This window comes from Heterodontus francisci, chromosome 10 (genome assembly GCF_036365525.1).
Source record: "Heterodontus francisci isolate sHetFra1 chromosome 10, sHetFra1.hap1, whole genome shotgun sequence".
In the NCBI taxonomy this organism is placed as follows: Eukaryota; Metazoa; Chordata; class Chondrichthyes; order Heterodontiformes; family Heterodontidae; genus Heterodontus; species Heterodontus francisci.
The window spans coordinates 100637762-100654956 of record NC_090380.1 but is presented as its reverse complement, the minus strand read 5'-3'; the positions used below and the strand labels follow the sequence as shown (position 1 = coordinate 100654956).

The 17195-nt window shown below is 41.2% G+C and overlaps 1 protein-coding gene and 1 long non-coding RNA gene across 4 annotated transcripts in view; one reads left to right on the top strand and one right to left on the bottom strand.

Annotated features, from left to right (window-relative positions):
* Positions 1-11833, top strand: part of LOC137374681 (uncharacterized) — a 75524-nt gene extending 63691 nt beyond the window's left edge. Inside the window, exons 2-3 of the long non-coding RNA XR_010975881.1 lie at positions 6648-6843; positions 11055-11833. This is a non-coding gene — a long non-coding RNA (uncharacterized lncRNA). The remainder of the gene's footprint in view (positions 1-6647; positions 6844-11054) is intronic.
* A 1880-nt stretch (positions 11834-13713) lies between these two features.
* LOC137374677 (non-histone chromosomal protein HMG-14-like) lies at positions 13714-16785 on the bottom strand. Of its 3 annotated transcripts, none has more exons than XM_068041158.1 (6): positions 16567-16784; positions 15705-15731; positions 15098-15127; positions 14966-15016; positions 14786-14890; positions 13714-14711 (listed from the first exon to the last, which is right to left on the bottom strand). In XM_068041158.1, exons 1-6 carry the CDS (start codon positions 16579-16581, stop codon positions 14673-14675), a joined length of 267 nt encoding a protein of 88 aa, XP_067897259.1. In that variant the 5' UTR covers positions 16582-16784; the 3' UTR covers positions 13714-14672. The 3 variants fall into 3 exon arrangements, with proteins under 3 accessions (XP_067897259.1, XP_067897260.1, XP_067897261.1); XM_068041159.1 differs by having other exon boundaries at positions 15705-15728; positions 16567-16783; XM_068041160.1 differs by lacking the exon at positions 15705-15731 and having other exon boundaries at positions 16567-16785.
* Between the last annotated feature and the right edge of the window lie 410 nt (positions 16786-17195).

The window sequence follows — 17195 nt, the reverse complement described above, 5'->3', positions numbered from 1 at the left end:
AAGTGTGAGGTAATGCACTTGGGGAGGGAAACAAAGCAAGGGAATACACAATAAACAGGAGGATATTGAGAGGAGTAGAGGAATTGAGAGACCTTGGAGTGCATGTCCACAGGTCCCTGAAGGTGGCAGGACAGGTAGATAAAGAGGTGAAGAAGGTATACGGAATGCTTTCCTTTATTGGCCAAGGTATAGAATACAAAGCAGGGATGTAATGCTGGAACTTTATAAAATGCTGTTTAGGCCACAGTTGGAGTATTGTGCACAGTTCTGGTCACCACATTACAGGAAGGACATAATTGCTCTGGAGAGAGTACAGAGGAGATTTACAAGAATGTTGTCAGGGCTTGAAAATTGCAACTATGAGGAAAGATTGGATAGGCTAGGGTTGTTTTCCTGAGAACAGAGGAGGCTGAGGGGTGACATAATTAAGGTGTACAAAATTATGAGGGGCCTAGATAGAGTAGGCAGGAAGGACCTGTTTCCGCTAGTGAAGAGGTCAATTACCAGGGGGCATAGATTTAAGGTGATTGGTAGAAGAATTAGAGGGGACATGAGGAAAAACTTTTTCTCCCAGAGGGTGTTGGGTGTCCGAAATTCACTGGATTGGTGGTGGAGGCAGAAACCCTCAATTCTTTTAAAAGGTACCTGGACCTGCACCTGAAGTGCTGTAACCTGCAAGGCTATTGACCAGGTGACGGAAGTTGGGATTACAGTAGGCACCTAGATTTTCCAGCTGGTGCAGAGACAATGGGCTGAATGGCCTCTTTCTGTGCCGTAAATTTTCTATGGTTCTATAGTTCTCCCTCTTCTCCTTCTCCCTCTTTCAGCAGCTTGTCCTGCACTGCATGGCCTCTGTTAATTCTCCAAGTCATGCTGTATTCTATGGCCAATTGGTTTGTGCAGAAGCCTTGAAGTCAGCAAAATGTTCTTCAGCACATGTCACACCACTCCCTGTAGACTTTTGCAACTTGAAAAGATAGGAAGCACCAAATACTTTAGAATCATAGCAACAGCCAGCAGACATCAACCAGAAACTAACTTGTATCTGCTTGAAGATCCTTTAAATAGCACTGGTGGGAAGCCCTTCCTGCTGCCAAATGTGTGTTCAGCTGTGCCTGGTTAAGAGAGGGTGTTGGCTGGAGCGTGACGGCCAAAATAACATTACTGGTGTCAAATCAGCGTTACATGCCAATTAACATCATGTCTGCCTGCTCTGCATACTTTGGGCAGACATTCACTGCGCGTGCACTAATGCCCTCACCAATATGACCTCTGGTGCATTTTGCTCCACAAGTTTTTGTGCGCCCTGCGGACACCATTTTGGAACTCTAAGGACACTCACTAGGACAATAAAAGTTTTTCATTTTTCTTAAAATATCTTTGTATGTAACTTTCAAGTGGTAATAACTCATTTTCGGTCTAGATACAGAATTCGAGATAGGAAATGTTGTCATAAGAAAGAACATAAGAAAGAATATAAGAAATAGAGCAGGAGTAGATCATACAGCCCGTCAAGCCTGCTGTGCCATTCAATACGATCATGGCTTATCTTCTGCCTCAACCTCACTTTCCTGCTTACTTCCCATATCTCTTGATTCCCTGAAAGACCAAACATCTGTTTATCTCAGCCTTAAATATACTCTACAATGAAGCATCCACAACCCTCTGGGGTAGCGAATTCCAAGGGTCACAACCCTCTCACTGAAGAAGTTTCTTCTCATCTCAGTCCTAAATGATCGATCCCTTAACTTGAGACTGTGGCCCCGTGTTCTAGATTCCGCAGCTAGGGGAAAGAACCTCTCTGTTTCTCAGTGTCTAACCTGTCAAGCCCCTTCAGAACCATGTATGTTTCAATGAGAGTACCTCTCATTCTTCTAAACTCCAGAGAGTATAGTATATCTCTTGATTGTATAAACAGGAAATACATGGTTCATTTTCCTTTGTCTTGTGTCTGGATATTCAGCATTTCCCAGGTGCAGGGCAGAGGAAAAGATGGAACAGACTGGTTGTATCATGTTTCTGTCCCTATTGTGTTGTGTTGATTTCCTGGGTCTTCCCCATTGGACACAACTGACCTGCACCTATAGTTCCCCAGGCTATGAAAATGACTTGTAGGATGAAAAACGTGTTCACCCTCTTTTCAGGTGTGTATTTCTCAGGAACTGGGGAAGACAAATCCACCCTTGTTCTTCTAACTGATGAAAGCATTTTCACCCATCCTGAGACTCTTAAGCTTGGGCCATGCAACAAGATTCACTCTTGTTAATTAATAGTTTTTCTTTACACACGTAGAAACGGAGTCTATAGACACAATTTACCTCATTATTGTGTACTTTGCTTCAGTTAAATATCTGCCTGAGTGTATGAAATCTCTCCACTACCTCCTCAGCCCACCTATCTCCCCAGGCCATGCACTGAAACAGACAAATGTTGATGCTATAACATTATGTATTACCTTCCCAACCTTTTGTGCTTTGTTTTGATTTTAGTACATGCTGAACTTTTAGATAAAGGACAGTACACTTTGTGCTGTGGGAATATCTCAGATGGGTGCAGATTGTACTGTGAGCAAAGACATCTAACTTATTCCTCTCTGACAATACTCAAAATCCTTTCCTCCAAAACACAAGTCCTCAAAAAATATTTAAAAATGGACACACTTTCATAATACCTCGTAACTTCTTTTTGGTCTTCCCCATGGCACCTAGCAAATGTTGCCTGTCTACCTGTTCCACTGTTCACCCGTGGTAATTCTTCATGCAAATTTACAGCATTCATTATATCTCATGCATACCCATCTCAGCAGGCCACAGAGTCATTATATAACACACAGTAAAAGCCCTGCCACACTCACATCTTCCAATGGTTTCAAGGGCAGTGGCAGCAAATGGTGGCTATTTGAACATAAGGAAATTCATCAATGTGATGACATCAGGTATGTGTGTCATGGTGTTCAGTGAGAAAGGAGATAAAAAATGTAGGCTGTGTTTACCAATACATCATGCTTTTCTGATGCACATGTGGCCAACATGGAACCTGATTCTGCAACATTAGACAGAAATGAGCTGTAACAAAACAAGTAACAACCACTATATTGCAAGTTTTCTGAAGGTGTCCTTCTGTAGATGGCAAAGCTCTGTTGTAGGATATTAGCAAGTAGTTGTGCCCAGAACTGAAGATTTGTCTGGATCCTGCTGATCTTCTTGACATGCCTACTTTTATACTTACTAACTACCATAAAGCTGAAGTGCTTTAAAAGTAGTCCATGAGTTCCTTGCAAATGAGACAGCACCTCATAGTGCATCACAGCAACTGTTTAGAATGAAATCTGTTGCGAAAGATGCCATTAAATTACTTATTGAAATTGTATATCACCACCACCCTCCTTTGACATCCATGGTATCTCTGCCCATTCCCCTCACATTTCCGTCCTGTGCCTGATGCCCTTTCAGCTGAGAAGGTGCCCAGTGCACAACAGGCTACTCACAAAAATGCAGCCATGACACTCACTGCACAGCATGAGAGATGTGGCCAGAATCTCGGACAATAAAAAAATGGATTTTACAGCATGACAAATTTATTTAGATAGTTTCAATTCTAAACAAGGACATAGGAATTTATGATGGAGAAAAGCTTTCCAGAAAATTGACTTGCTGGTGTAATGCTGATGTATACAGATATGAATATATATCCCTACTGCCCTTATGTGGAGGTATTGTAGGATATTGTCATGCATTCTTTACCTCTAACACAAGTTTGATGACTAGGAAACACTGAACACATTTGGTTAAAAGTCTTCATTAAATCAAGTCAATGACATAATAAAACCCAACCCCTTCCAAGCAGTACATATGAGACATCAGTACCAATTTAAAGGTACCATGGACTCCTTCAGGAGATCCACGCATGCCGTCTTGACTCCTTATATTCGGCTTGGCAAGACTAGATAGAAGTTCCCCAAGAGCTCCGGTGTGCTATTTCTTTTATACGTTTAATTATGTAGGAAAAATGTGGATACCATATTCTATCACATTCTGTGTATCTGCAGTTGACCCTTAAGCTCATTTAGTGTCAAGGTTAGTAGCTAACATTTATTGTGCGTCCTTTAGCTCTCTTAAGACTGTTTATTACACTCGATATTCCAAACAATTGAGCACTCCAAGTCTTATCTCTTCCCACCAAATCCATAACACACACCTATTCATATTGTTGCTTCCCTCCATATTCTTGACTGACTTACTGGGCTGAATTTTAGGCTGCTCCAACGGGTCGGATAGTGGCTTGGGGGCGGCGTAAAATTGAGCGGGAGGCTCCAGGAGGCCTTCCTGCCCCACTCCCGGTTCCAGCCAACTTTACGGCGGTCAGGCGGTGGGGGGCGTAAACGGCCCGCCTGCCCGAGGCCAATCAAGGCCCAGCAATAGCTGCCGGCCTTTCCATGTGCCGGGGGGTCCCCCCAAACGACTATCCTTGCCTCATCGGAACAACTGATCACTCCCCCTCCACAACCCTCCGGCGAAGCAAGCCCAATATACCTTCTGTCCTGGCTCCATGGCATCCTCATTGGTTGGCTGGGCTGCAGTCACAGCAGTGGCCACCGCTCCCAGAGGCGCTGCTGGGAGTAAGAGAGCTGACGACCTACTGATTGGCTGGCAGCTTACTGAGGCAGGAATTCCTCCCTCAAGCGGGTGGAAGTGCCGCCTCGGGACAATTAAAGCCCGCGGACCCGTAAAATGCGGGTTGGATCCCCGCGCTAGGAGGAAACGGGTTCCCCACCGACTTAAATCCAGCCCACTATATCCCTTAACTCTTCTCATGAACGGTTAATGAGGTAATGCCTCTCGAACTCCAGGACCGACCTTGTACAGCCATTGCAGAATTGAATACTAATTGGTGGATTTTTTCCCCCAAAAAAACCTTCCTATTGCTATTCTATTTCCTCTGTATTTACATTGGGCTGTGCTGACCTACTATTCAGTTACTCCTGCTACGAAGTGCAAGTGCCTGAATGTTTGGTGGGAACAAGCTCGGTGAAACCTTCAACAGACAACATTGTCTTCACCTTCATAAAAGAAAAAATGGCTTTTATTGCATGATGACAGGTCAGATAGCTGTACTATGTATTGTCTTAGAACTTTATAGTTGATCTCCAATGACATAGCAAATGCAAAGTCAAGACAAAAGCTAATCATTTTGTCAGAGCTGCTCCCACATATAATCATGGATTCTATTGTATTTCCAGCAAAATTATGGTGCAGAGCAGTAACAGATCGGAGGAAATTCCAGGCCCAAGTGTAGTTTTCAGGTGAAATGGGGTTAGAGATTGGGAGTAATTTGAGTGTGGAGATTTCATTCAATACTTCCTGTGTCAATGCCTTTTCCTGTATCTGCATGAATTTCTCTCTTTCTCTCCCTCTCAAAGGTATAAATTAGAATCTTACAGGCCAGCAATCAGTATTCACAATTTCTGTCAACACAAACATAGATGAGATAAATTCAACTGACACCTTTTTGTTGAAAACATTAACATGAAGACACTTCCCTTCTCTCTTGCTTTCTCTCTCACCCACTCTCCACAATCTCTCATTCTTTCTCTAAAACCATGCTCTCACTGCCTCTACTTAATACACTTTCTAAATTTGTATAACAGAAATGCTGATAGATGTGTAATCAGTAAACTGCCAGTTTTTACTCATTGTCTCAGATATAAACACATCCACACACAAAGCCTCTTTAAAGAAAAACAATTTCCATTTTGTCTCAATAAAGGTTTTGAAATGTCTCCTCTTATTTTGAAGAAGAGCTACTGAGTAAAAAGTGCTAGAAAGTAATAGGAATATTACATCTGTACACCTGCATGAATGGTATTGATGAATTTTGGAAAATTAAGCACACTGTACATGTTCAGACTACACAGTCCAAATCCAGAATGCGCATTCATAGCTGTAGCAAAAATATCAACAACAATTTGCGTTATATAGCACTAACATAGTAAAACACGCCAAGGCACTTCAAAGGAGAACTTATCAAACAAATGTGACACCAAGCCATATAAATAGATATTAGGATAAGTGATCAAAAGCTGGGTCAAAAAGGTAGGTTTTAAGCAGCATCCTAGAGAGGTAGAAGGTGCAAGGTGACAGGCTGGGCAAGAGAACATTGGAATAGTCAAGTTTAGAGGTAACAAAGACATGGTTGAAAGTTTCAGCAGCAGATGCAATGAGGCAGGGGCAGATATAGGCAAGATTGCAGGGGTGGAAGTAGGGGTCTTGATGATTGAGAGAATATGGGATCAGTAGCTCAGCTCAGGGTCAAATAGGACATCGTGGTTGCAAACTGTCTTCTTTAGCCTCAGACGTGGTCGGGGAGAGGGATGGAGTCAGTGCCGAGGGAACAGAGTTTATGGTGGATCTGAAGACAACGGTTTTGGTCTTTCCAATATCTAATTGGAGGAAATTTCTTCTCATTCAATACAGGATGTCAGACAAGCAGTGTGCCAAGAACAGGTACAGGCTTTGGGAAAGACAAAGGCCTTCAAGTAAAAATGTTAAATGAATGCATCAAAAGACACTGAGGATAATTTAACAGAAAAATGTTATTATTGTCAATGATGCAATGTTTTATTTTGTTTAAATCATTAAATATTTCAGATACTGAGAAAAAATGGTCAACAAAAAAAATTTCAGGAAGGATTGTGAGCGACCTGTGGAAACCCAGTGGCCGGATTCTGCATTTACAATAAAATAGTTGCTATTGTGTGTCGCTCAGGCCTGAATGATTCCGTGACATGGAACTAGGACAACATTAACTTTGAAAACACATATCACACTGCTACAGGCATAACAGGTGCTTAAAGTATGTTTCAATGAGATGTATGCTGAATTATACAGGGCCTTGGTGAGGCCACACCTGGAATATTGTGTGCAGTTTTGGTCTCCTTATCTGAGGAAGGACGTTCTTGCTATAGAGGGAGTGCAGCGAAGGTTTACCAGACTGATTCCTGGGATGGCGGGACTGACGTACGAGGAGAGATTGAGCTGGTTAGGATTATATTCGCTGGAGTTCAGAAGAGTGAGGGGGGATCTCATAGAAACCTATAAAATTCTAACAGGACTTGACAGGGTAAATGCAGGAAGGATGTTCCCGATGGTGGGGGAGTCCAGAATGAGGGGTCATTGTCTAACGTTACAGGGTAAACCTTTCAGGACTGAGATGAGGAGTAATTTCTTCACCCAGAGAGTGGTGAGCCTGTGGAATTTGCTACCACAGAAAGCACTTGAGGCCAAAACATTGTATGTTTTCAAGAAGGAGTTAGATTGATCTCTTGGGTCTAAAGTGATCAAAGGGTATGGGGCGAAAGCGGGAACAGGTTACTGAGTTGGATGATCAGCCATGATCATATTGAATGGCGGAGCAGGCTCGAAGGGCCGAATGGCCTACTCCTGCTCCTATATTTCTATTATATATATAATAGACATCTTATTTTTACAAAAGCCTCGGAGAAATACAGAAAAAATTTCTTGGAAAAATACATTGGGGATAAGTTTCATGTTAATCATCGGGTGAAAAACATATGTTATCAGCAGCCAGTTATGTACCTAGCCCAATTATGGAAAAGAAAATTGGACGAGTTGTGAAACGGCTGCCGTTTTTTTTTACCCAGCGACAAAGGTGAAAATTCACCCCAGTGTGTTTTGGTCATTTTAATGTGTGTTGACAGCAAAGAAAATCCACATTCCTTCTGTGTATCTGGAAATGCTTTAGGGAGTCAGTGATCTTTTGTTAGGGAAGGTAAAATTTGCCATAACCTGGCTCTGTATTCACAACACACAAGGTCAGGCAATGGTTATCTTCAATAAAAGAGAATCTAACCATCTCCCCTTGATATTCAATGGCATTACCATTGCCACATGCCCCACCATCAACATCCTACGGATTACCATTGACCAGAAACTCAACTGGACCAGCCATATAAATACTGTAGTTACAAGTGATTAACCAGGATGTTGCCTGGGCTGGAGCATTTCAGCTATGAAGAGAGATGGAAAAGGCTAGGGTTGTTTTCCTTAGAGCAGAGAAGGCTGAGGGGGGACTTAATTGAGGTATACAAAATTATGAGGGGCATTGATAGGTTAGATAGGAAGAGACTTTTTCCCTTAGCAGAGGGGTCAATAACCAGGGGGCATAGATTTAACGTAAGGGGAAGGAGGTTTAGAGGGGATTTGAGGAAACATTTTTTCACCCAGAGGGTGATTGGAATCTGGAACACACTGCCTGAAGGGGTGGTAGAGGCAGGAACCCTCACAACATTTAAGAAGTATTTAGATGAGCACTTGAAAACATCATCGCATACAAGGCTACGGGCCAAGTGCTGGAAAATGGGATTAGAATAGTTAGGTGCTTGATGGCTGGCACAGACATGATGGTCCGAAGGGCTGTATAACTCTATGACTCTAATAACATGCCAGAGGCTGAGAATTCTGCAGCAAGTGAATCACCTCCTAAATCCCCAAAGCTTTTCCGAAAGTACAAGTAACAGGTCAGGAGATTGATGGAATACTCTCCACTTGCCTCAAAGTGTGTGGCTCCAACAACACTCAAGAAGCTCAACAACATCCAGGATAAAACAGCTCACTTAATTGGTACCTCATCCACCACTTTAAACATTCACTCCTTCCACCACCAGTGCACCATGGCTGCAGTATGTACCATTTACAAGATGCAGTACAGCAATTCGCTAAAGCATCTTCAACAGCACCTTCCAAACTTATGACCTCTACCGCCTGCAAGTTCCCCTCCAAGTCGCACACCATCCTGACTTGGAAATTATATCACCTTTCTTTAATCATCGTTGGGTCAAAATCCAAGAACTCCCTTGCTAACAGCACTCTGCAGGGAAGTTATGAAGAAGCTGTATAAAACGCTAGTTAGATCACAGCTGGAGTACTGTGTACAGTTCTGGTCGCCACACTATAGGAAGGACGTGATTGCACTGGAGAGGGTGCAGAGGAGATTCACCAGGCTGTTGCCTGGGCTGGAGCATTTCAGCTATGAAGAGAGACTGGATAGGCTGGGGTTGTTTTCCTTAGAGCAGAGAAGGCTGAGGGGAGACCTGATAGAAGTATACAAAATTATGAGGGGCATAGATAGGGTAGATAGGAAGTAACTTTTTTCCTTAGCTGAGGTGTCAATAACTAGGGGGCATAGATTTAAGGTAAGGGGCAGGAGGTTTAGAGGGGATTTGAGGAAAAAAGATTTCACCCAGAGGGTGGTTGGAATCTGGAACAAACTGCCTGAAGGGGTGGTAGAGGCAGGAACCCTCACAACATATAAGAAGTATTTAGATGAGCACTTGAAACGCCATAGCATAAAAGGCTACGGGCCAAGTACTGTAAAATGGGATTAGATGGTCGACATGGGCCGAAGGGCCTGTTTCTATGCTATAACTCCGTGATGACTTTCACCAAAAGAATTGCAGTGGTTCACAACCATCTTCTCAAGGGCAATTAGGGATGGGCGATAAATGCTGGCCTGGCCACCAGTGCTCACATCCCATGGTCAAGTAAAAAAACAGTATTTGGAGTATTATTTTCATATGGAAAAAGGAAGTCTGTTAAACAAATTCTGTAATCAACTGTATTATGAATATAATTTGAGCTAATTGGCTAAAAGTGTGACATTAGCTTTGCATACAGTAAAAATTTCACAAAGTACAATTCGAATTGTGACAAAATGTGCTAGATGCAAGACCTGTATATCCAAGGTCTCTAATAATGTTGCGCATGAATTGGAGAACAGTTCATTTTATAACAGGCAGTGTGTTATGCCATGTAATACACGTGATCAGAACTACTGATTTACAGACAGTTAAGTAGTACTAAGATCATGGTATTTAGCACCATTGATGGGAGAGTCCGAAGCTTTAGCAGTAGAGGGACAGCCCTGGGATGGGTAGTACTGGGGTAGGGGTCCTTGCCTTTGTTAACACTATGAAAGACAATGCAGGGCCATTTATCTTTTGTGGGTACAGTATTGATGTTACTGGATTAATAATCCAGAGAATGCAAGTTTAAATCCCAGGGCTACTATCCACCAGCACCTACTCAGTCAACAAATGCTGGCCTTGCTCCTGTCCCAAGAATTAATTAAAAAGATAAAACCTAGATTGCTTCAGCATATATGTTAAAGATGACTCCATAAGCAAGAGTGATCTTGTTACATTTTTTGCTTCCCTTACTGAGATATGTATGGTGGCGTAGTGGTATTATCACTGGACCAGAAACCCAGGGTATTGATCTGGAGACATGGGTTCGAATCCCACCACAGCAGAAGGTGGAATTTGAATTTAATTAATACATCTGGAATTAAAAGTTTGTCTAATGACAGCAATGAAACCATTGTCGATTGTTTTAAAACCCATCTGGTTCACTAAGGTCCTTTAGGGAAGGAAATCTGCTTTCCTTACCTGGTCTGGCCTACATGTGACTCCAGGCCCACAGCAATGTGGTTAACTCTTATATGCCCTCTGAAATGATCTAACCGCTACAAAGTCAATAAAAGGGAATGAAACCAGACAGCCCACCCAGCATTGACCTAGGCACCGGAAACGAGTGGCAAACCCAGCCCTGTCAATCGCCATTCCTTCACTGTCTCTGGGTCAAAATCCTGGAACTCCCTTCCTAACAGCACTGTAGGAGTACCTACCCTAAATGGACTGCAGCGGTTCAAGAAGGCAGCTCACCACCACCTTCTCAAGGGCAATTAGGGATGGGCAATAAATGGTGGCCTGGCCAGCGACACCCACATCCTATGAATGAATGGAGAAAAAAAAAGGGCATCTTTACAGGCCCTGAAATCTAGATGAGGTTCTGATGGGTAATAAGAAAATCTTAGGTTCAAGACATCAGCCTTGTTTTAGACTAGCAAATCAATTCGTAGGATGAGAAAAACAAAGATGTAGCAGCAATACATATAGCTTCTTAAATTGTTGTAAAGTCAGACTGGATGAAAATGAAGGCTAACTGGTAACCAAACTGATATGGTCTCCCTCTCTTCAGGTTCCAACTTATGACTTGACTGAACTCAAGATGGTTGAAGCAACTTAGGTCATTGACTACTCACAAAATAGCCTGAGACTTCCTGTATTTGAATGGCTGCTATACTGAAAATGATCATAACAAAACAGTTGGTGTGTGGATGTGGGTTGGTAATTTATCAAAGTTAGAAGCCAATGGTTAAGTCTTCAAAACATTTGTTTTCACTTAAACTGGAGACATAATTCTATGCTTTAAAAAAACTTCCTGATATAGATCGTTTCCTATTAACGGTAACATTCATTTTGGTTCCCCTCCTGATCGCTAGCCAAAGATTCCTACAAGTAAAAAAAAAACTTGCAGTTATATAGCACCTTTCATGACCACCAGACGTCCCAAGCATGTTCCAGCCAAAGTACTTAAAGCACTTGTAACATAGAAAAGTACTCAACAACAGGTCCAGGCAGCTGTAACACTCTGCTAACTGTTGCTTTGAGTTTTACACTTAACACGTGATGGCTGTTACTGGATATGGAACAACTCCCCCAACTTAAGTGCCTTCAAGCTTGTAATAGTTTTTCACCCTCTATTTTTAAAAAAAATTCTTGAGCATGATTTGGCTTCTTTAGCCTCTACTCAAAGCTTACATAACTGAAATATGAACAGAATACTGTACCAGGATAATTTCAACTCCATGAACATTACAAAACACGCATACAAACATGAACTGAAACTTAAATAAAAGTAAAATACTGCAGATGGTGGAAATCTAACATAAAAACAAGAAATGCTAGAAAGACACAGCAGGTCTAGCAGCATCTGTGCAGAGAGAAGTTAACATTTCAGGTCAGTGACCTTTTGTCAGAACTGCCAAAGGTTAGAAATGTAATAGGTTTTAAGCAAATAAAGCAGGGGTGGGGCAAGAGATAATAAAATGGCATTTCAACAGCAACCCCCTGCTCTCATATCTGTCCGGGGCTTGCTGCAATGTTCCAGGGAACATCAACACAAGCTCAAGGAACAGCATTTCATCTACCAATTAGGCATGCTACAGCCTGCCCAACCGAACATTGAGTTCAATAATTCCTTTTCATTTTGTTATTTTAATTTAGTCTGTTTCATCACTTTTTTTTTTAACAATGTGCCTGCCCAATTTTTTTTCATGCTTGTGCTTTGGACGAGGGCTGTTCATTTTTTTTGTCAATTAACACCCTCTCTACACTAATGCTTTGTCTTTCAACACAGCATTAAGATACCATTTGCCTTTGCTCCCTGAGCTTCTAGTCAGTTATTGTGTGACCCTGTCCTATCAACACCTTTCCTTGTTATCTCTTGCCCCACCCCCACTTTATTTGCTTAAAACCCATCACATTTCTACCCTTTGCCAGTTCTGATGAAAGGTCAGTGACCTGAAACGTTAACTCTGCTGCTCTCTCCATAGATGCTGCCAGACCTGCTGAGTATTTCCTGCATTTCTTGTATGAATTGAAACTTCCTGTACATTCAGATTTAAGCAAACTGCAAATTCAGAACTGCATGGCTGAAATAACACTCCAGATCATACTATAAGACTCCGTGCTACCCAATTAATAAAAATCAAATTGCAAGAATTACCACTAAAAAATCCATGACTTACACATGGGTTGCCATCAATCACAAACTACAAGGTTACACATATATGAAAGTAAATTCCAACATCTACCTTGTAGATGTTTTTTTTTTGATAATGAATGTCTTCCCAATTAAAACATCCAATGTTATAATGCTATATTGACCAAACATTCCCAAGATCCTCCCCAATGCCCTAGTGACATCCTTACTTTATGTCCCATACTAGAAATCCTATAATACATAGGAACTGGATTTGAGCCTGCCCATTTATTTTGCAGAGCCAAGACAGAGAAACTTTCATCAATTGCTTCACTACTTTCATCAGATATAGAACATAGAACATTACAGCGCAGTACAGGCCCTCGATGTTGCGCCGACCTGTGAAACCATCTGACCTACACTATTCCATTTTCATCCACATGTCTATCCAATGACCACTTAAATGCCCTTAAAGTTGGCGAGTCTGTTTAATCATAAGCTACTTATTCCCTTAGTTTAGACTGTCTCCCACCTTGCACCCTCTATTAACCTCAGCTGTTGCTGCTTCCAAACTTGCACCAAGTCCTGTTCATCCATCACCCTGTGCTCGTTGACCTATACTGGCTCTTAGTTCAACGTCTTGAATTCAAAATTCTTATCCTTGCATTTAAATCCCTCCATGGCCATGCCTCTCCTGATCTCTAACATTCTCCAGTCCCATAAACCTCAAAAAGAGCTGTATTCCTCTAACACTGGCATCTTGTACCTTCACCCCAACAGTGCTGTTAGCTATTCAGACCCTAACCTACATAGTTCCCTCCCCAAACCTCTCCATCCTTCTACAAGACACTCTTTTAAACCTACCTGTTTGACCAAGCCTTTGGTCATCTGTCCTATCTCCTGATGTGGCTCTGTATCAAATCTTCTCTGATAGTACACCTGTGAAGTACCTTGGAATGTTTTACTAAGTTAAAAGGTGCTACAATAAATGCAGCTGCTTTTCTTAAAATCCATGTTGCACACCCAAGTCAAATCATTTTTTGGGAAAAAGACCAGCTCATTTCTATAACCTAAAAATCCACAAAGTCCACACTTAATCCATGTATTTTATTGATTTTTTTTTTTAAATTCACCATTACACAGATACAGCTATGAACAGTCTGTACAATCCTACACAGAACCTGTACTGAAATAGAAACTGTGTGTCTCCAATACATGTAGTTAAATGTTAATACCATAATTCTAAAGTTCCAGTGACTTTTCAGCATGATGTTTTTGAAAACAGAATGTCAGTAACATCGACAAGATATTTTTAACACTCCTGTTATGCACCTATGGTGGTCAGTTTTTTCCAGTAGGCAACTTCACCTATTCACACTGCTGACAAGTAACACTATAAACCCCCAAAACTATCATACTGAACCCATTCACAGAAGAAAAAGGAAATCCAAGGAACACTATTACAGATATAGCCAAGACAACATTGCCACAGATTAAGAGGGAAATCTGTGACTAAAGCAGGTTTTATTAGGCAAAGTTATCTATTAAAATTTCAACAATGGGCACACGAGTTACCAAACATTTAGGTTGTTTAACATACAAATGCTTCTAAAATCTTTCCAAAAAAAGCCAAAATTAAAACTTTTTTCCTTTAAATGTCCATGACAGTTAAGATAACCAACTGTCCCCGCCCTTGCCCATGGAATGTTACTTTTTAATCTAGATATAATGTGACTTTCAAAGCCTTCAAACTCACTAACATCTCAATAGTGTGTTTGTGGACTTCATGGTAAAACCCCTGTAACATCCAAGAACACAATTCTTTTTCTTTAATATAAAAAAAATAACATTTACAGACATGAACATCTTTAGATGTAAAATGGGGCGGCGGGGAAGGAACAGGTGTAGATGTGCTGGGATTCCCTCCTATTTCAAAATGTGTTGCCTATTATTGAACTACCAAAACCTTGCATTTACAAAATAGTTGATAAAAATATTCCTCTGAATTGTACAAGAGGTACATCGACCAATGATAAAGGGGCAAGACAGATGTTATTCTGACTTGGCTTCGTTCTCTCCAGCAGCGGGTGCCTGTAAAATATGAATTTGCATTAATATCCAAAATAAATAAAAATTCATATTATCATTTTGATTAATTTATTTACCTCATTGCTTTTCCGTTCACCATTTTCTGCAGGTACAGAATCATCAATGGCTTCTTGATTAGCCTGTGGGGGATTTGCTTTTGTTGCTCTGGCCTTAGTTTTTTTCTGCAGAAAAAAAGCTTTTGTAGGGTATGTTTCAGGAAAAAAGTTTCAAAATTTGGGATAAAAACTAAAACTCACTTGAGCAGCCAGTTTCTTTTTTGGGTTTTCACTGGGTGGTTTCATACGTCTCTGAGAAAGTAAATATAAAAGTCAGCCATATTTTTAAAAAAATAGTTGAATAAAATAAAGTATATTTGCTTTACACCTTACCTTCCTCAATTGCATTTGTATTGGTGAGGACTATTAAGAGAAAAAATAAGTTTGTAAGATAGAAATACACATCCTCCCCAAAAATTGACATTTTGCACTTAAAATTATCTCACACACACACCAAACATTGCTGCAACTAAGCTTCGCATCTTAAAAATTGACTACCCAGGAGGAAAAGCAGAAGCCAAATTGGGGCCAAGAATGGGTTGATTCTGAGCTACTTTCACTTTCCTGATAAACTGGACACAAATGCTGTACATGTGCAAGGCAGGATAACGTCACTTTAACTGAAACAAAACTAGCAGCAATCTACATTTTCAGTAGTGCTGAGTACTACATGGACGGGATAATCACACACTGCTGCAGTGAAGCAGAACTTCAAAATTGGTTTATGATGTTTGTGAAGAGTTCAACAGTTAGATAGCTCTTTTAGCAATTTTAACTAGGTATTTATAGTATGCAGGTAATGAGCTCTGCTTTTCCACTGTTTGAAAACACAGCAAACCTGTTGCACAACTACAATCTAAGACAAGGCACATCAGACTTTTGTAGCTCAAACTACCAAACTGTATAACAATCTTGCCAATGTAATAAAAAGATGCCTTACTTTGTCTACTACTGTATCAGATGCCTGCTAGATAAAAGATACAGCAGTTAGAAAATTAAATAAATAGTGCAGCACCATCGTCACTGAGGAAGGGGGGGGAGGGAGAGAAGAGGAGAAAGCCTTCAGGACAAGGATGGTACTGCTGAAGTGTTTGCAAACAGTGCAGAGCCTGTAAGATCTCGGAAACAGACGCGCGTAGGGGGGAGGATGCAGAGCGCAGCAAGGGACGTAATGCAAATCCTTCCCGCCTATTTGTAACCTGCTGGACGAACTTCAGAACTCAGTGTTGCATTCTCGCCCCTCCAATGGTTACAGAACATTCGAGATTCTGAATGGAGCTGGCAGTTTGCAGAGTGGAGCAGCGACAGCCTAAAAGCAACATGGCTCTTTTATACACCCCTCCCCCTTTGTCTGCGGAAAAAAGCCCGCCTAAAAAAAATGGCAAAGAAATAAAACATTTATAACATTTTTTTTTGGTGGGGGAGGTAATAACATACCTTCATTTGCTAAAACATTTGCTTGAAAAGCATTTTGACCTTCCACACAAAAAAAGTAATTAAGTAGCTCTTCCTTCATGGAAGCGCATTTTTTTCCAACCTGCTTTTGCAAAGGGATTGCTCTAGTTTAAAAAAAAAATACAAAATTCGTTTTTTTTTACTTCGCAACAGCAGGATTCTTCATATTTTAAAAAAACGAGCGCATTATTTAAATTTCTCGCCCAAATATTACAGAATTCTGAATATAATTAGACGCAAAAGTCAAACATGCAAAATACTCGCAATTTCTTTCACCCCCCCCCTTTTTTGTAAAGAAAAAATCCACATTCCCTCCTCTCAGAAATAATGAAATTTAAACTACTCACCGGCTTCTTGGGCATGTTTGGAGGATTTTTAAAAAAATATATTTAAAATGAAAAATTAAAATTTAGGTTGGGGGTGGGAAAAAAACTAGAATACAAACAGCTTGCACTCCTTAAACATCAAGTTGTGCAGTCAGCCCCCGAATTCTATCCAACTACCTTGTTACAATACAACTATGGAACGTTAATACAGCCAAACCAACTAGTTCGAACCAGATTCGTTCCTTTACTCAATGTCACCGAACATGATGACGGCCCTCGGGCGCCGATTGGCTGCGCCGCTTTATTAACATACATTCAAACCATAACGAGCCCTCTGGTTGGTGAAGGGGCGCTGTCAATTACCCCGCCCCCGCCTTCCTCCCACCGAGCGACCCGTTTCATGTTTGGTTGAGGCGGACGTGCAGAGGTTGCTGAGGAGCTTTGTTGATTGGAGCTGTCCTCTCACATGGTTTGCCGCTTTAACAAAGGCACCATGAAACGTATCTGTTTTTTTCCTAAAATCTGTGAAAGTGTTTTATTTCCAACGTGCGTGCATTAAATAGATTGCACTCCATGTGTTTTGTGCAGTTATTTCATGTTGGCTCGACGCAAATAGATCTATCGAGAAGCAAAGTCCCTTACATTTTTAA